Genomic DNA, 22,993 nt, shown 5'->3' on the forward strand with positions numbered 1-22,993 from the left:
AAAGATTTTAAAAACGGATGTTTTACAATCAGTGTGAAACATGATGCAGTTGGTAATGAGGTGTTAGGAGTGCCTCTGACATTTTACCTGACTCCTTGCAGACACAGGGCAGCCCCAGACACAGCAGACATCGTGGGACAAATAATTGCAACAACCAAGCCTCAGAAGAACGGGAAAAAAAACACACAAATCTTAAAAGATGCACCCAACACATTCAGCATCGTATTTTTTTGCTGTTAAATAGCAAGCTTATGTTACTGTCAATGAAGAAATTGAAATGTCCAATAAACTCCCCTCCCCCCGCAACACCAAAAACACTAATTTGACAATAGCACTAATACCTAATAGGTTGGGACACTATAATTGCATTGGTTATATTATGCACTGTGGAATTTGTGGTAATTATCTTTCACTTTAAACATGAGCTTTTTTAAAAGTTAAACTGTAACTGCCCATATGGCAGCATGTCATAATGAATCAACCTGTAAATGTATATGAAGGACCATTCCGGTAAAGTCAGGTTTCAGCCATAATGGAAACAGCCCGTCTCTAAAAGTTGTATAAACTTTTTTTTCTGAGACAGTGCACACCTGGAACCAAGCAAGACAAAAGATAGACAAGACAAAAGAGAGAGGCTTGGAATTTATTATATATCTTGAAATGCCAATCGTCAAGGTTGATGATGATCATACCGTCCTACTGTAAATGTTGGGGTTGCCTTGAATTTTGATTAAATAGATGAGGTAGAAATGTAAAATACTAATTTATATTCTCTGTAATTAAAGGATTGCACACTTTTTACATAAAAAACGTAATAATGCTTTTGTACAGTCCGGACTGTGTATTTACAACAATAAATGTAGATTAGACTTGACAGAAAAGCAAAACATTGTCCAGATGTGTAACAGCAACTTTGGTCTCCTACAATCCACAACACAACACTGCTGAGTGATTTCAAAACATCCTTTTTTTTTTTTTTTTACACTGATACACAGCTGCATTTAACAATATTTGGAGGACTTGTATTCTTCAGTGACTCATTTCCCTGTGATTTATTTTGCAGTGTTATTTCACAATAAAGTTGCCTCATTGCCCGGCCAATGACTTTTTTTTTTTCTTTAGATTGAGCAACTTCCAAAAATCCTTAGTCTGTTAGCAGGATAAAACACTGTCACGGAGGGAATTAAGAGGTAGGTTGGAGACTAACAATGTCATTTCCACTGAGAACATTTCAATTTAGTTATTTTTCAATATAGCAATGCCCTCTAGATACCGTTAAACTAATATTATCTCAGCACTGACCTCATCTCCAGTAGATACCACCCCTTTGAGAACTTTCCTGTGCCACGTTTCCTGCTTACATCACATCTAGAACAGATAGTGATTAGCTGAAGCAAATCACACAAACTCACGTAAAATCACGCTTTTTAATATTTTTTTGCAAAAAGTTTCATCCTCATGACTGTTCATCTTTCAGATCCAGCAGCATCATCTTGTTCAATGTTTTTTACAATATGAAGAAAGCCAAGGAAATGAAAGGAGCAAAAGAAAGAGAAGTAGAAGTCTGTTTTGAAGTTTATTTCAAAAGGTGTACAATGTACAGACTTAGCTTGTTAATAGTTTGCACTGCACACTGCCTTGATAATTTGCTACTTTGAGCCAGAAAGACAAACCTTTACACTTACACAGAACAGATCCATGTCGACACACACACACACATACACATGCTCTCTCTCTCTCTCTCTCTCTCTCTCTCTCACACTTACACACACACACACAGACTGGATAACTAGTCAAGAGTTTTATTAGATCTTTCACAGAAAGAATTACGAAATAATCGAAAAGAATATTCTCCAACATCTGGGAAGTGCAATGTGTTAACTATAATTAAACAAAAATTTACTGAATATTTTGACTTGTACATCTCACAAGTATTAATAAAAAACTGAGCGATCCTATAATGGAAAAATTAGGTCTGAATAATTGCTAAGAATACTAACAATTATGTCTCATGCACAATACAACATGTAAGTCTGATTGTTTTTTTTAACCTATGAACTTCCCCCTGAAGATGAAATGAGAGCAGTCATTATGCTTTTTTTCTATAAAAAGCCAATACATAGTAGCTTTAGAGAAGAGCAAATCAGTTCCTGATTAGTTCTCCTTTAGGATAATAATGACATATCAGTCATATGTACAGGTATATAAGAGTCACACTGAATCAGGGCTTTTTTTGATTTACTTTGATTTAATTTTTTTATCCCTATATACAGAACATTAGTGTACAATCATCGAGGTAATTGTTCTCAATTCTGACAAAATTGCAGAGTGTTTGTTTTTTGGGCATTATAAACTACTAAAAAAAGACAATAACCACACTGCTATTTTAGGCATGATTGTTGATCTATTATGCTTTGGGGTTGCCCATCTTTTTTTCACATGCATGAATGACCATAATTTCTAGAAATAATTAAGCTTTCAAATGCTTTAGAGAGGAGTTTTTGTTTCCAAGTTGAACTTTGTGTGGTCACAGAAACATACATGATCAACATTTTAGTTGTTTTCCCATTTTTAAGGTACTTTTAAACACAAAGGCTCTCATCTGCCATTCATGTAATAAAATTGATAAAAGAAAAATAAAAACAAATGTTTGATTACAAATAAACCTAATACACTTAAAAAATTAAATATAGCTTTGTTGGTGAAGAACTAAGTTTACAGTATATGAATTTATTCCATGTAATCTTTAGTTGAAGGAAAGATAAGTGCTGTTCAGATAATGACAGTAATACTGTAATTGCATTGAGGAGCATTGTAATGTCCTTAGGATTAGGTTCATGTCAACGATCTCTCCAAAGACACATATACACATACACACACATACACACAACACACACACAAATACACATAAATATATATACAATACCACATTCGAGTGAATCAAGTGCATAAATGCAACGGTACAGAAGGAACAGAAACATACATTAATTGCATTGTCCTGCATATAACTTTGTAATGGTCACTGAATACTGTACCAGAGCCACATCTCTTACAGTCATGAAGTCGAGACCACATATTTGCATGATCTGCTAAGGAGTTTGACATAGAATGTGCTTTCTCTGCTAGTTGTATACATGTGGTATTTTGGGTGAAATATGTGCAATGTTGTGGCATTATCATGCACTCTTAGATTCCTCCAGAAGGTGAAACAAAGGATGCTGGCTCATTCTAGTTTGTTTGTCTAAGAAATTGTAGTTTTTGCAGAATGATATGACTGAGAGTGGATTCTGACAAAAGGATCAGTATGAAGGAGAATGGAAACATTCATGTTTTAGGCTGGACTAAAGCATCAGTTTAAATGTAAATATAGCAATAAAGTTGAGGCTCTTTTGAGTGGTTTATATGGGTTGAGTGCAACCCATATAGCTTAGTGTGTATGTTAGGAGTTTAGCACCACAGAACAATTAAAAGTTTTTTTTGGAAGGCTTGTTTGACTCTTCCACCACATGAGGTAAGTTATTTATCTACTGTGACATCCTTGATGCTTATGACTGATATTATTACTACAACTATCGATCTGGACCAAAAACAGTTACAATGTAATAGTGAGTAGAATTTAAATAAACAGTTGTTGAGTCTTGCCCTTTTTATGTGAACTGAGATTTCAATTTAAGCTATCACTACCTGAAAGACAAGGCAAAGTTTGAACAAGTTTGGGGATAAAAAGACTGCCTTAGAGAAATATTATTATGTATATTAAAAATATTAATTAGCAAAATTAAAAACATTTAATCTAATCTTTGATGCTTGATCGATTTTTATACATTCTGATGCTTTTATGAATTCTCTAAAGACATTGTGTTCTCTGCTGTACTCTTTCATTTTTCAGGTCAATCTTTCCTGATAAAATCCATACAAGCTAGTTCCACTGATGTAGCGAGCCACAAAAAAAAACAAAACAAACATACAATACATTGTTAGCATTGGATTAAGCTAAAATGCTTTTTTTACCCAATGGTGCAAGTTTACACTTAATTGTATGGCAATCATTATCGTCATGGCTGAAATTGTCAGTTCCTATCGAATGAGTCAAACTTCTTTGTGTTTCTTTCATCATTGTCAAAGGTTGAAGAATTTTTGTTTCGTCCTCTCCACTAATGGTAATAAATCACTGACTCAGTCTTAGCAACAGATATGATGAACTCTTGTTGCTTTCCATTGTTAACAAAATGCTTTTGTGGTAGTTTTACTTTTATTTTACTATTTGCTTTTGCCTTTAAGATTTTTGTCTTGTGTTGCGACGGCTAATCTAAGGCTTCCCATTTTTTCCTTCTTGAACTGCTTTTTGAGGTATTCTGCTGCTATTCCTCAATTGTTATTTTTTTATCCTACTTTTAAGGATGTAAGTTTAAGAAATCTACATTTTTGATGTTAAGCAAATACACAGTGATTTTGGTCAGTGACCGATACTGTAGAAAAACCTCCCTCCACTTTGGATCAGTAGTGGTTACTTGTAAGTAACTTAAATAATGTCTTTGAGCATAGAAGAACTATTTTCACAAACACCAAATTGTTGATGTTTGAGTGAAGAGTTTGATTTACAGGGAATTTCTCAAGTTGTCTCAAGGAACTGAGGGTCTTCCTCTTCATCTTCCTGATTGGTGTCATCAGGAAGTTCTTTACTCCAGTAGTTACACTGGTTAAAAGTACTAGAGCTGGAAAATTCTGTCCCATCCTCTTGAACTAGGACTGGAAAGACATGGTCCACCATCTCACAAAGTCGGCCAAAGCTGTTAAGACACAGACACAGACACATATACCATTCATGCAAGCTCATTTCCAAGACATTTTAAGGGACTGGAGAGTAGAGCTTACGAGGAAATGTTGGTTTTGGCATGCTCCTGGATCAATTCCCCCTTTGGATTGACAGTGAAAATCCTGTTGAGAGGAACCCCGACCTCTTTGTAGGAATACACGTCCTGGAATTACACAAACAGAAATTAACATCCAGCTTTGACTCCAAATGCAGCAACAATTATGAGCTGGTAATTTACATTTCAAAAGAAGCAATAATAAAAGTACAAAAAATTTAAATAGTCAAGAAGATCTCACCGTCGCTCTGTTTCCAAATGCAGCGTAGAAAGGTTCATTGTTGGGGTAGAAAAGATGCTTGATATCTGTCAGGCACTCAATCTTAAATTTCTCTGGTTTCTTCTCAATCACTTCTCTGCAAAACACACACAGTTAGGTACATTAGTATTTGAAGAACAAATCTTTTCATCACTTTTCTTCAGCATGCCACAATAATGGAATTCAAGTTGACACCTATACCTTTGTTCCTGTGAAAATGAGGAATTGTTGGTAAGAAAATGCTGTAACTACTGAATGGAAAATATAATATTTTTCAAAATCTCCTGAAATAGAAGGTAAAATTTTTTGCTTTGATTACTTAACCTAAGAAACACTGTGGTGATGCATGCAAGCAAAATCATGTGATGTGTTGCATTCCAATTACGGCATTTATAACTGTGACTGACCGATGCAAGGCAGAAAATAGACTGCTGGGGCTGAGCAGCACTGGACCCATGGGCAGCATAGTTCCCCTTTCATTGACCCAGTGTAGGTAGCCTCGCGTCATGTCGGCCATGCCAATGGCCCTCGCAGAACAGTACATGAATTTGTATCCATTTCTGAAACAACATCGGAAAATTAGAAGTATAATGACTGGCCATTAGGGATGAGAAGAAATTCGGGGCAATTTTTCCAAGAGATTGTGAGGCCTCTTACTGGCTGACTTTGTGGTACAGCCTTGCAATTCCCTGATGGGTCCAGTCTTTCCCCAGTGTGGGCAGGATGTGACCCAAAGTGTCTGACCTACAGTAAAACAGAGACAACGTTAAAGTTCCGAAGAAAAGCGCTGTAAATGAACCAACCATCTGCTGGAGGCTTCAGGTGACCTTGCTACTATTAATTACTCAAAGAAACACACCGTGGTCTTACTTACCTTGTGATAGTTCCATCTATATCCGAGATAATTATCCTGTCATCCCAGTTCCATAGATAGATGGTGCCGTTGCAGCGGCAGGTGCCTTGATACTGTGTTGTTACACTGAACACCACATCGTTTGGACCCTCCTTCAGCTGTAGACTAGCCTGTTAACACACACACAGATACACACACAAAGATTTTAAAGAACAAAATTTCTCAGATTTGGAGGTGCTGATGCTCATCCCCATGGGGCTCAACCGGAAACAGGTGGAATGCCCACTCCGGATTGGGGAAGAGGTCCTGCCCCAAGGGGAGGAGTTCAAATATCTCGGTGTCTTGTTCATGAGCGAGGGAAGGATGGAGGGGGAGATCGACCGGCAGATCGGTGCAGCGTCTGCCGTTCGAGCTACTTTCCCACCCTCACCTATGGTCACAACCTGTGGGTAGTGACCGAAAGAACGAGATGACGGATACAAGCGGCCAAAATGAGTTTCCTCCGTTGGGTGGCCGGACTCTCCCTTAGAGATAGGGTGAGAAGTCCGGTCATCCAGGAGAACTCGAAGTAGAGCCGCTGCTCCTCCGCATACAGAAAAGTCCGATGAGGTTGCTCGGGCATCTGGTCAGGATGCCTCCTGAACACCTCCCAGGGGAGGTATGCCAGGCATGTCCATCTGAAGAGATGTGTCCAGGCTGGCCTGGGAGAGGGAGGTCTGGGGCTCGCTTACCCAGCTGATGCCAGAGTAGCCCGACTCCAGATAGGCGGGAGAAGATGGATGGATGGATGAATAATATTTCTATTCTTGGCAAACATTTCTTTAAACATGCTGTGTCCAGTGTGGAGAGTTGTTGTCCATAACAGATAAGTGTAGTCCCAGTAACTCAGGAAATTTGCTCTCTATTTAATGAATGAAGAATTAACTCCCACAAACTAATAGTTTACAGCATACAGTTATTTGAGAGTGCAAGCATATAGGTACCAATTGCTCGGAGGTCAGTCGGAGAGTCTTCTTGTAACAGATGCCGCCAGAAGTTGTAGGGGGATCAGACTGGCAGGTTCCAGATACCTGACTGGGCAATCTGTGATCCTCATCACTAGAGGAGGACTCATCCTTCATCCTGTACAAATGCAGACAGTCTTTTTTTTTCTCTCTGTTATGTTTATTCAGTTTTACAGTTTTTTGAAAACAAACACCCCCCGCCCCTGACACCAGAATAAAAAACCCTTGGCCAATAAATATGATAATCAATACAGGACAGACACTCTGTTATGACAAAATAAAATACACACAGTAATCACACTTATTACATTTGACATAATCCCTCTTGTAATAATTGTAGAACTATTCAAGCCTATGTAGAATATGAAAGACTCCAGTGCCCTGTGTAATACATTTTATTCAAACGTTTAGCGTAATTGTTTAGACATCCGATGATGATAACTGTAGTATGACTTTGTACCACAGTTTTGGGTGAAACGCAAACTGTTTTTATTAATACAGTGAAGGCTTGTGGATGGAGGCGAATAGGAGAAGGTGTGAGACCGTTTTTACCTGCTCACTGAGGCGAGAGCAAGTGAGTTGTCCCCTCCTGCTTCTGTAGCTGACTCCTACAGCACACAAAGTTATAAGCTAATGCTGCAGAACAAATACGACTTAAGTCAACTCAAGTCGTTAATTTTTTTTAAGAATAAATGTATGTTTACGCACTGATTTAGAGTCACTGTTCCTGCTTCTCCATGAGAACCACCAGCGTCCTCCTTTCTTTGGCATCTTCTCCTTCATGATGTTCTCCACTGAGGCCTAGTGAAGACCATGCACATATAACTCAAAGTCACATAAATCTAACACAAAAGTGAAAAAAAAAAAAAAAAAATCCCATGACATTCAAAAATGAATTACAAAAAATAAACAAACAAATAAACTCAGGGCAAAATAAAAATATCCAACAAGTCAATGCAATAAAACACATGGCAAAGAGAATTCAAACCACACTAAACTCGAATTAGCTAATCAAAATAAAAGGTATTTAAAGGGAAAACAGAAGGGCGTGCAAAATGACCGAAAACGATGCAAGAAAATGCTAGAAAGAATAGACAAGCTGACATTGACGGATCAACATACTGAAAAAGAGAGACAGACAGACGGACAGACAGACCAACAAACAGGCAAGGCCAAAAACCGTCATACTGGCTGAGAAGGACTCGAGCCGAACAGACCCGGGAGGCAGTATGAGAAGAGGCCGAAAGCAGAAAAAAAATAACTCAAACACCAAAACTAAACATAAAAACAGTGGATGAACAGTGGGGGAAGTAGAATATGTGAATAATAAAATGCAAAAGTAAGGGGAAAAATAAGAAGGGGGACAAAAACATGACATTATTAGAGTGTTAGGCGAACATTAAATTTAAATAACGCAGTATTTAATTGTGGCTTTAAGAATGGACATGTGTTTAAGTCAGTGTTGTCCAACTTTTCATCACAGATGTCTCTCATGCATGTTTACAGAGTGAATACATATATCTGGCAGCAATTTGTTACATATTATGGATTTGAGAAGGTATTAGTGAATCGCAAAGCAGAGTGAGGGTAAGATTAAGGAGAATCGATTACAAAAAGGCAGGAGAAATCAAAGGAGAAGTGATTCAGGTGCTTGCAACACAAAACAAACACACAGCCAACCAACTAACAAATAATAGTAATAATACATTAAAATCACAACAATGCCAGTATGTTCGGCGTACGGGAATCTAGTTATAGTATCATCTTCTAACCCATTAATAAATACTGGACACAGATCTGATCAGATTATTATATCTGAAACAGTGATCACTGTGAGATCATAGGTCTTCCTGTTAATGTTGAATATGTGCTCATTTTAAGAATTATTATAAAATGACAGCAAGAAATGTATGCTAATGTCTTCTCGCCTGTGGAGGTTCTCAGTCATCCAGGTCATGGTGAATTCTTGTGTATAATCTTCTTGTCGTGGCAATTGGATTTTCAAATGTATTATTTTTGTAGAAACTGAATTTCATAGGAATCGAATTTAATACAAATCAGATTTCTTAGTAAAAAAATCAAGATTTTAATGTCAAATGTCTTCTCATGTTGCCAATTTAGGATTAGATTTGTTCAAATAATTCTCGACAATGTTACGTGGTGACCTGGACCATGGCAAAGCGTGATAGAAATGTAGTTGTTTTTTTATATCATAATGTCAAAATAGCAGATAACCCATTACACCGGCATGAAAATTAAAAAGAGTACAAAATTAATAATAACATTAAACACACAAGATGTACAGGTATCTTCAAAAGAAAAAAAACAGCTCTTGGCTGCTGGTCATGAACATGTGATCTTACCTGAGGCAAAGGTTTCTGGTAGACCTGCATGGCCAACATGACTGGAGCTGCTGTGCTCCAGTTGTAGTATCTGCATAGAGATGGCAGAGCCATTAACCAGTCATTCCTCATAGATATCCTCTGGCAAAACATAATTCAAAGTAAAGGGGAACTTCACGGTTTATTATATTTTGAAATTTTGATGTGACCTCTAATATAAATTTGTTTGAAAATGTTTGCTAATGGAAAAGACAGATAAAATAAACAACTACCAATGCATGATGTATATGTGTAACAGAAGACAGTGTGGTGAGATGAACACAGAGCTACATACTTGTTGCCGATCTTGACCACAAGGTTTGGATCATCAATGATAGAAGGGTTTTCAGAAAACTGCTGGTATGAGACAGCCCTCTCCTCGAACTGCTCTGTGGGTCCACACATACATAAACATTATTATTTTTTGTCAGCGGCCAAACAAAAACAATCTGTAGCCAAATTTAACTCTGGAAACTAGAATAGTGATGTGTTATTCATTCAGAAATTACAAATACTTTTCACCAACTAAGTATATTCAGAAGAATTTTGAAGCTTCTACTACAGATTTGTTTTCTTTTAAAAGATAAGCAGTGTGAACCAAGGGAGAATTACAAGAACACATATGAATTTCAAAAATTAAAAAAAAAAGGAATGTACATAGATTTTTTTATTTCTAATTTAAGAAGGTGAAAATTTGAGATAAAGATAAATAGTGTTTGACCTGGAAGGAGTGATAAGTTGCAGAGATACCCAAACACTGATACCAACCTCTAGTGATTTCTCTGTTGTCATTGAGGCCTCCACACAGCGAAATGGCAACATGGGGAAGGTCGCCCATCTGATCAGACAAGCTGTCAACACCACTGTCCATTCCAGCGCTGCCGATTGACTGTGGGGACTGATTGACGCTTCGCATGTCCATCATCATCATCTCCGAGTCCCCCTTCATTGAGCTGCTGGCTCCATCGCTGATGAGAGAGAAATGAATGTAGTTGTGCTGACAATTAGGTTGACATGTGACATAAAGTGAAGGAATGAACGGAAACATTTTTGAGGCAAAGTCGAGTTCATTAATGAATGGCATTTAACGCCTTTGTATTACTGTACCTTTTTGGAAAGTAGAGAGCGGCTACTTCAGGCTCTAATTCTGTGATGTCATCCAGGTAGACACCGTCAGCTCCGAGGTGCTGACTTCTCTTTTCTTGAAAAGCACAAAATAATTCTAAGCATTAACGGTCAGAAAAAAAAATCCAGAAGCAAATTCACTCGTTCAAAAAATATTTCAGCTCAGACCTTTCCTCTTAGATGGTGAGTCAGTTCTTTTGATCGGACTTCCTCGGTTCCTGCCTTCCTCCAGGTGATCAGGGATCCTGGAGGACACTGAGCAGGCTGTAAAACCCTCCATCTCCGAACACGAAGCGGCAGCACTTTCCATCACTTGACCTTCGGTTGAAAACAAGAGAATAAGCTTTAGTACAAGAACAAACTGGGATGACTCAGATTACATCAGGACATCAGGGCTGAACAAGCTGATCTGCAGATTTGAGCAAAACAAAACATGTATTTCCTATATATACCACTAGATGTCAGTAAAAGCAAATGAGCAACACTATTAAGGCTTTTTTTTTTTTCCCCAAGCTGAGAACACCCTCTATAGAGGCTTGGTAGAAACTATTGAAGTGACTTCTGGCCTTTGTTTTTGCTTTAGAGCTGTTTTTCTGTAACATATCTGATAAAGTAGGCATTTGCAATGCTGACTGAGCCCCTTAGAATGTAGTTATGTTGTAATTTGGAAATCTAAGCAGGTTGGGATGGGTGGAGAAAAGTGTCAGGCCCACTATGCAATAGAAGATTATCAGCCGGAATGAAAGGACAGGTGTGCAAGAGAGTGGTGAGACCAGCGATGCCGTATGGACGAGAAACATCCATCCAAATGATGAAAAGACAGTAGGCAGAGCTAGAGGTTGCAGAGATGAAGATGCTAAGGTTCTCTTTAGGAGTGACCAAGATGGATGGGATTAGGAATGGGTCTATCAGAGGAACAGCACGTTAGATTTTTTTTAGAGAGAAGGTCAGAGAAGCCAGACTGAGATGGTTTGGTCATGTACAGAGGAGGGACAGTAAATATATTGGTACATGGATGCTGGAATTGCAGCTGCCAGGCAGGAGATCTAGAGGAAGACCAAAGAGAAGATTTATGGATGTAGAGAGAGAGGATATGAAGGGAAAAGCCGAAAGGAAGACAATAACTGCATTGTTGCTTGAACAAACTGGAAAAAAAGAAAAAAAAAAGATTTTTTTTTCAGTCTGTTTTATTAGATATTTATATAAAATATATATTATATATCAAATGAGCAAAACTAGAAAACACTACAATACAGATACATCTCTTCTAGTCAATTACCTTGCTCTCGAGCCCTATCCTCTGTCATTGCGGCAAGTCCAATCCTGGTACCATCACAACCATCTTCAGGGCTCTTGACTCTCCTTTCATTTGCCAGCGTTGACTGCAATGAATCCAGAGTCTGGAGTCCTGACTCACTGATGGCTCTGAAGTGAGTGCTTGAAGACACTGGGACTGAGACTGCAGAGGCTGAGTCCTGCTTCTGATGGGGCATCAGAAAGGATGGCTAGAAGAAAACGAGAGGGTTTTTATTGAAGTCAAGAATGTGTCTTTCAGCTCTTGAACTATTAGGTGTTCTTTTTGAATCAAGAAAAATATTGGGTTCAATAACAATATATAGAATCCAGACAGTATGCTTGATATTTTTGAAATGTTGAAGACACTTCCAGTGAAGGATTCAGTCTGCGAATGTTTCACATGTGTGTGTGTCTGTGTGTGTATACCTGAGCAGCCTGAGGTAGCTCCCCCCAGGTCCACAGAATCTCAGGGTTGTCTTTGCTCTGGTTGGACAGCTCAGAGTCACTCTTTGGCGTCGATGACCGAGAATTGTCAAGGCTGCAGGGAAGTTGCAGTTGCAAATGTTTTAGATTGGTTTGAAATCCATTGTTAAATAGTTAACTTTATATATGTCAATAATATAATAATTTTCAAATCAGTTGTATTTGTCCCCTTTCATTTGTGCATTTCGAGATATGATTGATACCTAATGGCAGAAGAGAAGTGAGAGGCCTGCTGAGGACAGGAGATGGACAGACCACAGGATGGAGGCATGGAAAGAGTCTCCTGAATCACATTACTAAACAAATATAAAGAAGACAAGTATGCAAAAAGGACAGAAATAGAAGAAAAGACCATTTGAGAGTGAATTATGTCATTATCTACTCAAACTGTGGTCAGAAATTTTATTTAATTCCTTGAAAGGTACAACGAAAGTAATACAATAAGAAAGGTTGAGAAAAATAGAATTTCCCTTTAGATGTTCTGTGTGTGTGTGTGTGTGTGTGTGTGTGTGTGTGTGTGTATATATATATGATTTGTAACAGAACAAACCTCTTTGAGTGTGTCCAATTATTGCTGGCATGTGATTTTGACATAGATCCTTGATCGCCGTATAAAGATCTGCACAAAGACAATATATGCGTAAAAAAACAGTGATAAATAATTCAAACCACAAACAGTGTATAAATAAAGCTAAAGAAAAAATGCTAAAAATTGAATAAAAGTATTGAGAAAAAAAACACCTCTCTCAAACTAACTTTGGTTACAGGGTATAACCTTGATACAAATCAGCGAGTAGATTTTTTCATCCAGTATAAAAAATGACATGAATGGGACACCTAGTGACTGTTATTTTGTGTTTTCGTTTTTTGTCTTTTAGAATGTCCTAAACAGAAAAGGAAGCCCTGCAGCAAGGACAGGACTGATCCATTATTTCAAAGAAACAAAGAACACTTGGGAACGGGACGAATCCCTGGACCGCATCCAAGAGCTGGTTTCAAAGAGTTGCACAACCATAAGAGGTACACAAGCCCTGACTCTCCTCTCTCGCATTTTTACTCATTTAATCAACAGAAAATTTGGTGTCCCTGTGTATGGGACTACTAACACGATAATTCACATGAGGAAAAATACTGCTTTTAGACAGAAATAACTCTCGAAGACATGTAGGACATATCTGACAGCTATTGCAGGTTGTTGAATAAATAAATAAGGGGAATGCTCTTTGCCTTTGCATTTCGCTACGGGACTGGTAATGTGGGAAAAACATTATCATTAACTTGATTTATCATGGGAATCACAAACCCTAAATAAATATCTATATATTGCTTAATTGTCATTGAAAAATTTGTGTCCTCCAAGTATATTATGTGGTTTGTTTCCACATTAAAAATGGATCAAATTATTTATCTTACAATATTTACTTGGCTATTATCTTGTAGTTGTTTAACAAATATTGGCAGAACTTTTCTTGCTGAATTTAAATATTTTGTTAGGACTTCATGTTGATGTTCATGTTTGCAGATTTTTAGAGATGACCATGTGCCAATTTATTCCTGGCTTTTTTGAAAACAACCAAGCGAATTAACTAGGAAAAACTGACTAGCAATACAATTAAAATTTAAAAATATTGGTGAAGAGTTGCAAACAAATGACTGTGTATTTTTGTATGTGCATATAAACATTGATATTTCCAAAAAGGAAGATATGATACATGTGACAGATGATATACAATAAGTTATTTATAAACATTTCAACATCATGATAGATTTAGTGCATGACACATACCCCCCCCCCCCCCCCCACACACACACACACTCACATACATGCACACACTCACACACACACAGACACACAGACACACACAGGCTTATCCACACGCACATAAGCACACAAATACACACCTGTTGTTGCTTTCTCCTTCTCGCTCCTCATCCGAACTTAAGTCAATAGTAAACATGTTCTCATCATCTGAGAACTCTTCGGCACTTTCCTCTCTTCTTCCTCCCACTCCACTTCCCTCCGGCCGTGTTTTCCTCCTCCTCTTCCTCCTCTTCTTGTTCCCTCCTGCATTACTTTGCTGAGGCCCAATGCTCTGCACAGGAAGTGAGCTGCAAGGAAGGCTGTCTACAAAATCAAAGTGATTACATTAAAACTGTCCGAAATACAGTGTTCCTAAGTGTATTATCTGAAACATTGAGCTACCATGGTGACGAGACATCCCCCTGCCCAGCTGAGTGTCCATTAGTTCCTCGCCTATTGACATGATGGGTGACGTTGCCAGGTAGGATGGAACAACTTCCTATCAGGGGAAGAAACATGGCATATGAGATTATATTCAAAGAACTTGATAGAATAAAGTTGATCTGAATTGTGTCATAAGCATGGTGAAACTTGCTGCCATGACTATTTTGCACTTCCTTGTGTGAGTGACACACCAGAAGCACATTATTTCTATTCCAGAATATTCCTTTCGAAAAAGAAATTAGGCGATAAAACTGAGCATGTGCCAACCATGCAAAGCCTTGTATAATCTGACCTCCGACCCAGATTTTCAAAAGGAACTGTGAACTTGCTTGAAACTGGCTTACAATTATTATTTTTAAAAATATTTCTGCTTTTGTAATAATGTTAATAAACTGCAGGCACTGCACTTTTTATTTACCAATGAGGCAGATATATCTTTTGCTGTAATTGTTTTCATGCATGTTTACATTATATCCTAAGACGTGTGGCCAGAGAACAAATTCAGAAAAGTCACTTTTCAGTGACGATGCCAGAAAGAGAAATAAAGAAGCGCACAGATGCAGACTAACAGCAAGAGAGTAGAAGACAAGATAGAGACAGTACAGACAGCCACATGACACGGAGCGCACATGTCACAGCACTGTCCAACATGAGCCAATGCATTACAGAGGCTGGAGAAATTGGAACCAGGACAGGCAGGTCATGGTGCATCTGCTCTGAGTTCAAGCCTTGCAGAGGAAAAGCAAGTGCTTTCAAATCACTCATTGGTAAGCCTTTGGATTTGGGATTACCTCTATGCAGATTCTTATATTCAAATTTGGTGTACGCAATTGCACTACATTCAGACACTAATCACTGTCTAATTAACATGTTGTTGTTTTGGATGATTTTTTTAAAGTCATTTTCCCAAATAGTTAAGTTACTTTCCTTTTCACAAATTCATGTGACTGATATGAAAATTGTGGAAAACAAGGATGATTAAATCATCATTAAATCACTTTGAACATCAGCAAGGAATACCTGAAAATCACTCTTTCAAGGCAGCATTGTTAGGTACTGTGCAACTGGATGAGGCAGCTTTTGCATCTCCACTATCTTTCATACAGCCAAGAAAGAGATGAACATGTAAACAATTACCCTAGTTTTTTTTTCATCTTCTCACCTGGATGGTGTCTGAATATGCCTGGATAGGGAGGTTTTGAAAAACCCCTTTCCTTTATCCAAGGGCTTAACCTTTAGTGAACATTTTACAAACAGGATCTATTCGCAGGCAACAAGCCCAGACAAATCCTCAAATATAATGAATGGGGGGGGGGGGGGGGGGGGGGGCAAGGCACCATGCTAAGAAATGCCCTTGAAATGATTCTGATTGTTTCCCATTTAGATGGATAAGCTGATAAAAAAAAAAAACCTGAACAAGGCATTTTCAAAATAAATCAGTCGCTTGTGCACTGAAAAAGTGAAGTGTACACACACGTACCCAGATATTCCCAGAGGTCATTTGGTAATAAACTTGCCCTGCTTCTCTTTCACTGTAAATATGTCTCATCTCATGTGTCGCCTGTTCTGTTTCAATGATCAGAGCAGTGTCAGACACTTTCTGACCCCGGGGGAGACCGACTATACAGTAGGTAAAGAGAGATATAGAGAGGAGCTATAAATAACCCCCTGGTGGTTTTCCATTCTCTGAAGGTTAAGAAAAGGATTTGGCGGAAGGCCAAAACATTTTTTCATATAGAATTCTCTTTTTGCTGTTTAGTTTGAAAAGGGGTTGAAAGTCCTTTCATTTCCAACAATGTACTAAATGTAATTTCCGCAGACCACTCTCTACATATAATTTTCCAGGAATTTAATTATTTAATCTGGCTACCCTTACATGTCCTCTCTCTGCCCTGTCTCTTCTGCTGGGAGGAAGATAGTCTCTCTTATGCTTCTGCCATCCATTATTTTTGTGATCAAATATTCGCCTGATTTCTATATTGTGGCACCAAATAAAATTATTCTGATAAAGTGAACTGGATTAGAGAGCGTTCAAAACAGAAAACAAATAAACAACTGATAAATAAACCTTTTTTTATTTGAATAATCTTGTTGAACATTTGCAAGCCCTTTCAGATTGAAATGTAATCCATTTTAAGGTGCTTGAATTGGAAGAAAAACAGAGAACTTAAATGATCATTTTCAAAAGGACAAAACAAGATTCTTTTATGGATATTTTCCTTGCTTTCACATTTTCCATGTGGTTGTCCTCACAAGAAAATTGGTCAAACAGGGCTAGATTTAGAAGAAAACATATTACAACCCAATTAGACACTACAAAAAACTGTTTTTTTAGGGGTTCAAGCACCAACCTCTTTCTCAGACTGCTCCAAATTAAATAGCAAGTAGTGGTGTTTTTGTCTCCATATTAGACACAGACATTCATATATATAGAGCATGTACTTTCAGCTGCATTAAACCAGCCTCAGGGGGAGATAAAAGGTTTACAAGGCTTTGAAATTCTCATCTAGTTTATGGTATTATTCTATAATGCACCACATCACTATGCATGAGGATCTGTGTCTTTTATTCAACATCCTGGAGATCACCAGTTGTGCCATCTTGTGGCAAAAGAAGTGAGTTTATCTTCAATTTATAAATATTGGTTTAAGCCCACACTAGCATAAATTCCCAAAAGAAGATCATTTTCATTTAAAAAATTTATTTTTTCAATCCTCATTCCAAACTATTTCTCAGAAAGTTCTCTTTCTCTTGTCCTCACCATCCTTTTACTAATCACTCCTTTTTCCAGGAATTGTTACATAATCCTCTGGAAAAACAAAAGGAAACATTCCATATAAGATTTACTGCAATCTAAGTGTTTGTGGAACATAGCGGACAAATGGCATTTGGATGAAGGAAAGGCAAAGATCAAAGGTTAATGAAACTTTTGTTGTCATTTAAGATTTTAAGATTCATGTACTGTATGTTTATTAATTCATGTATACATTTCAGGGAATTTATCTGACAGAACAGGAGCAGAGAAATGACATGACACATAAGATATAATCAGCACATACCAGTTTTACAACTTGGTTAGGGGCTTTATGCTCCACTTACAAACCCGCTATGGTTTTCTGGGCAACTCTATCATCTGCCTCCAACTTTTTGATCCAGTGGTGCTTTTTCACAATCTGCTCTGAGGCTTCTCTTGTAGTATATCTCGCAGCACATAACTTGCCAAGCCGATACTGTTCTTCAAAGTGCCTTGTGATGCTCAAACTAAGTGCATCCACTTTTACTTCGTGCTGTACGTTTGGAAGACTGCACCCTGAACCCTTATGGTTATACTTTGACATGATGGTACCAGACAGCACTGTAGGTCACATGCACATAAATAATATAGACGATGGAAATGAGTGAAAAAAAATAACTGGGCACTGGCTCTGCTGCTAAAATATTAATGAGAATGTGTTTCAAAATAGTAAAAATGTTTCATAATAGGTTCCTATCTGCATTTTCTTCCTTCCTTGTTTTTTTTTCCTCGGAGGGAAATTAAACTCACGCTGTCCAACAAGATACCACCAGAAGACAGAAGCTCTGTCATAGCCATATCTCAGCTCAACGCACAAGTATTTGTCTTGTGACTTTGTTTTCCACTCAAAATAGATTAAATCTGTTCCTGTGTCGCCATCTCAATGCCATCATCGCTGCATTCTCACATTTTTCTTTGTCCTCCTCTCAATTACTTAAATGCTTTTCCTTCAATGTACATTGATACATGTTCTCCCAGTACTGAGTGTTATGTGTATAGACACATAAAACTGTAGAATGCACAACATGCTTCCAGACAGTTTTTTTCAGTAAAAGCATCAATTGCCGCTCTGCAGTGATTAAAAGAATTCAATATCTTTTGAATTTAAAATTGCAAACTTTAAATATGTATTTCATTTCCCTTATTCAGTAGATTGAATATTGATGACAGTCTGGTTTACTGTTGAATAGATGTGAGTGGTGCTGTAGTATTGAGTTGGATTTCAGACTCCTGAAGAAGAATGAGTCAACTCTGAATCCTCTGGCCATTTCAAGACAGGAAAACCAAAAGTCTGAGCATGATAACTAAAATAAAATTTCTCTGCGCAACTATAAAATTGAAATCAGTAATTGGCGCTTTTCCCAGATATAACATTTTAACTCTACACAGGTGACAAGCCATTGTGAGTCATAAAAATTATCTTATGTATGATAGTCCAATAATTATGACATAGACTCAACGCTTATCCCACTCACTATGAATTTCAGCACTCCATAAAGCCAGGGTGAAATTTCTTTCCAAAGCAACATTCTGAAACATATATAACAACATGGTCCATGTATAGGGACTGATTCGGGTGGGTCAAAAGCATGGCTGGAATGTCTTTAAACCCTGCTAAGAGTCCTTCCTGCCGCAGTATTTTGCTATGCCCTATATTTGTTTGTTTATATTTGCGTGTGTGTTCATTGACGCAGCATAACAATTTAGATGGTCATTACTCACCAGTGTGTTCTCCGTCTCTTTGACAAAAAAAGCCTCTCCATTCTCCCCCAGCTTCATCTGCAAGCTCACTGGCTCTCCATTGATCTCTATGTCCACCTGCAGAAATAAGAACTTGACCCCATTAGAATGCACTTTAAATGCTTTTTATGGCGGTTTCTCAGAGGTGTAGACATTTTCAATCATTTAAATTCTCATACAGATTTGCTGTGAGTACATGTAATTATTCCTCTAAAAATCCCCGTACATTACTTACAAAATCAGTAAGGAATTGACCTGACAGATACAGAGGCACAAAGTACATCAAAAATAAAAACCTTTCCTTAAAAATGTATAAGAAATATAACTTAGACATAAACTTAATATAAACATAGATAAAATAACTAAATGATGAGAAAATTTGCATACAACAAAAATCTACAAATCCCACAAAATGAGTAGATGACCTCAAAATAATCAAAATTACCAAAATATCAGCAGGAAAATAACAATTCGCAGATATTGCTCAGTCAAGTGCAAGAATATGAGTTATAAAATGGTTTTGAAAAAAGTGCTTCCGTATACTGCGATATTCATTTTCTCCATATCATCCAGCGTTGGAGTGAATGTTTTATCTCACCACTTTCTCACGGGACCGCAGGACACCCATCTTGCCAAAGCGGACATGGAATGGCGAGCACTGCAAGGAGCCATTGGGCTGCCGGACCACGATGACATCTATACATCCGGACAGCGTTGCTGGGTTGAGTCCCCTGTAGAGTTCTTTGACTTGCACAAACACCTGACCTGCCAGCTGACCCACATAGTTCATGGTCTGTAACTGGAAAAAGATATAGAGAAAAAAGTCTTATACTTTTTTTATTCATTAATAAAGTTTCGCATATATCAAAGGTCAGTAAAGAAATTAATGATCTTCTTAGCATGCTTCTCATACAATCCGCTGATTATCTTATCTTAGATGTTAGCCAGGCTCCCAAAACAAAAGCAGATCATTTTCACATTATGTCTCTCTACTGAAGTGATGTTATTTTTTTTGGAGATTTGATCATGAGCTGTGACAATGCATCATGTTCATAATTTTAGAAAAAGTCAGTTGATCCAAGTTGCCAAAAATGATGAGACGACTGATTTTAAAAAAAAGTCAGTGTTAATTTTGTGCTGGAATATGGTTCAAATAATGACAACAATGGAACTGTACAAAACAAAGAAATGATTTTGTTGTGTTTAACTGACAGACAAAAACATCTCTCTAAGATTCTTGTTTTCGTTGTTTCCTCAGTTAATATTTAATGACCCCATTCAATCATGAGCTTCCTGTCATCCATCAAACCAAATAGTGTGTTAATTGTGTTGTCACAAGCTTTGGGATCACTGAGCCAACAGCTTTCTTTTGCTCAGACCTTGGGAACAACTCAAATGCACATTTCCCTTCCTGTAGAAAGGAAATTAACCATGTGATGCTGCAATCATCTTGCCAGGCCTCTTACACTCTCTGTCTAGAATGCCAAACATGGCCTTGGAGAGAGAGGCTGACGGGGACATGCCTTGTTGATATGGGGGAAAGAGAGAGAAAGGGAGGGGAGGAGCAAGAAGATACATAAAAAATGTAGGACAAATCCATCTATTTCATTTTTTTCTTTTGAATAATGTATCATAAGCCCCCCCCCAGAGGTTTGACAATAAATTCAGCCTAGAAAGTACTTCAGCCACTTTTCATGGAAACCGTGTAAAATGCTCCCAGTCAGCCACAAAGGAACATAACTAATCAAATGTCTGATGAAACCAGGCAAATGTCATGATGACCTTGGATGTTACACAAACCCTGACAGTCACAAAGAAATAAGAAGAAAGAGAGGAATAAATAAATATTGCGGAAAAAGAAGGAATTTGACAGTAAATTAAATTAATGGTGTCACACACACACACACACACACACACACACACACACACACACACACACACACACACACACACACACACACACACACACACACACAGATTCCTCAGAAGCAGGTGGCTTAGTAATTTTGGCAAACCATGTCGGAACATTAAAATGATGAGAATGATGAGGATGATGACCGAACACCCATCACTTATTGAGGATCATAGATTTAATCTTCTCTGCCCTAAAGATCCTGCATTATCTCATTTACAGAAGACCAGGTTTGTCATCTGACTTTCTGGTCAGCATGGTGCAACAGCTTTACTGAGACACAAACACAACCTTTTTGAATCAGTCAACAGAAGAGACGTCATTATACTGCAGGATAATTTTGTTTAATAAAAGTATGATAACATGATCATGCAGCTCTCAACGAGTCAATAAGGATTTTGCCTGGAAATCACCTAGAAGTTCCCTAAAAATGAGAAAGTGACGTGAATATTGCCAAAAACTGTCTCCAAAAGGAAAAAGTACTAATTACATATGTACAAAACTTTTTAAAATACAAAATTGGATTTTTTCCTCTAATTTTTAATATATATTTCTGCACTGAAAAGGCAACCACAAGTGTATCTGAAAAATAGTCAGTTAACAAATCTCCAAGGTGAGGGAATTCACAATAGAACCTTTTCTCAGAAAGAGTTTCTTTACAGCAGCAGTTCTCAGTGGAAATTGGCACTGTTGCTGCCTCCCACTAACACTGACCTCCCAGTGGCCCAAAGATTCTAAGAAATCTCCCCCTCATAGACTTTCAAAAGCGCAGGGAATACATAAGAAACAGCATAGAAATCCTCTCTAGATGAACATTAGCCCTGTAGCCAATAGAAAATAGAACCACAAATCAGTATCTATCTTGGTCATTATAATAATAGCTTGAAACACTGGTTAATAAACAAAACAGCTTAAGTGGCCAAGTCTGTGAAAATACGGCCTTGACTATACCGAGTATGAGCATTAGTATACTGTTATTTGGCGGAATTGACTTACCTTAAGTCAAGTTTTTGCTCAATAACCAATGGTGGGAGGGTTTGATGGTGATTACATAATAATTTGACCTCTTGTCTGACTTGCCCTTTCACATTGTGTCTCAGGAACACACAAGCACACACACATTGTTGGCCATAAAATAGACCTGATAACAGTGTCAACATGAGCCACGTGTGGACACAAACACACACACGGACACGCACAAGTATGCACACACTCCTGCCAACTTTTCCGGGACTGTTCTGTTTCAGCCAATCACAGCCAATTACTCGCTTGACCATTATGTAACAACCAATCACGACACAGCTGAGGGGGGTCATTCAGTGTCATTCTGCGCACTTGCTGCATTGCTTCACACACACACACACACACACACACACACACACACACACACACACACGCACACACGCACAAAGGGGAATATTGTAACGGGTTTTATACATAATAACAACAATTTGCCTGATCTTCACTTTCGGACTGAAGCGTCAAATACACCATAACCTCGGATTTGCCAGCATCCCATCTATGATGGTAATGAGGATGTGGGTGGATGAAGAATTATCCAATTAAACCCTTTTAATGTGACCGGTCTCATGGATGGGCGTGTGAATTAACCTTGTTATACTCTAGGACACAGCACCGTTGGGCTACAGGATATAAGAGAATATCAAAAGCTGTGCAGCGGGCGGATGGTATTTCGCTTGGGTGAAGTCGCAGGGGGCCTTTGAGGCGGCATGTAAACATCTTCCCTCCTAGGAGGGTGAGGCTGCGCCGACGCCTTCGCACACAGACGCGCACAGTGGTCTGAACCCCCCCTCAAAACAATCGTTACCCTCACGAAGCAGCAAAGGCTGCCCTATTTACCGCTTACATATCTCCGTCAAGAAGGGCGCTAATTTCTACTTACATTATTTATCGACGTTTTACGCTCCTGAGCCCATCGGCATGCGCGCAGCGAGAGTCGGACCCCCTCCTGTCGTCACGTTAAACATCCACCGTGGACGTCCTACGTTTGAGCTCTCCTGACATCTGAT

The 22,993-nt window shown here is 38.2% G+C and overlaps 1 protein-coding gene across 3 annotated transcripts; it reads right to left on the reverse strand.

The window, feature by feature from the left end:
- Positions 1–1,563: 1,563 nt before the first annotated feature.
- Positions 1,564–22,993, reverse strand: lpin1a (lipin 1a). Of its 3 annotated transcripts, XM_086174644.1 has the most exons (24): positions 22,867–22,993; positions 19,650–19,850; positions 19,034–19,129; positions 14,476–14,572; positions 14,175–14,397; positions 12,823–12,891; positions 12,476–12,568; positions 12,216–12,327; positions 11,773–11,998; positions 10,662–10,811; positions 10,476–10,569; positions 10,137–10,336; positions 9,664–9,757; positions 9,351–9,420; positions 8,176–8,262; positions 7,696–7,788; positions 7,540–7,595; positions 6,967–7,105; positions 6,005–6,153; positions 5,788–5,874; positions 5,538–5,690; positions 5,113–5,227; positions 4,876–4,979; positions 1,564–4,790 (listed from the first exon to the last, which is right to left on the reverse strand). In XM_086174644.1, the coding sequence occupies exons 2-24, from the start codon at positions 19,839–19,841 to the stop codon at positions 4,613–4,615; spliced, it is 2,877 nt and encodes a 958-aa protein (XP_086030770.1). In that variant the 5' UTR covers positions 19,842–19,850; positions 22,867–22,993; the 3' UTR covers positions 1,564–4,612. The 3 variants fall into 3 exon arrangements, with proteins under 3 accessions (XP_086030770.1, XP_086030768.1, XP_086030769.1); XM_086174642.1 differs by lacking the exon at positions 8,176–8,262; XM_086174643.1 differs by lacking the exons at positions 8,176–8,262; positions 12,476–12,568.

Source organism: Fistularia commersonii, chromosome 27, assembly GCF_037954325.1.
Source record: "Fistularia commersonii isolate RoL2024-O1a breed Wild chromosome 27, RoL_Fcom_v1.0, whole genome shotgun sequence".
NCBI classification, from domain to species: domain Eukaryota; kingdom Metazoa; phylum Chordata; class Actinopteri; order Syngnathiformes; family Fistulariidae; genus Fistularia; species Fistularia commersonii.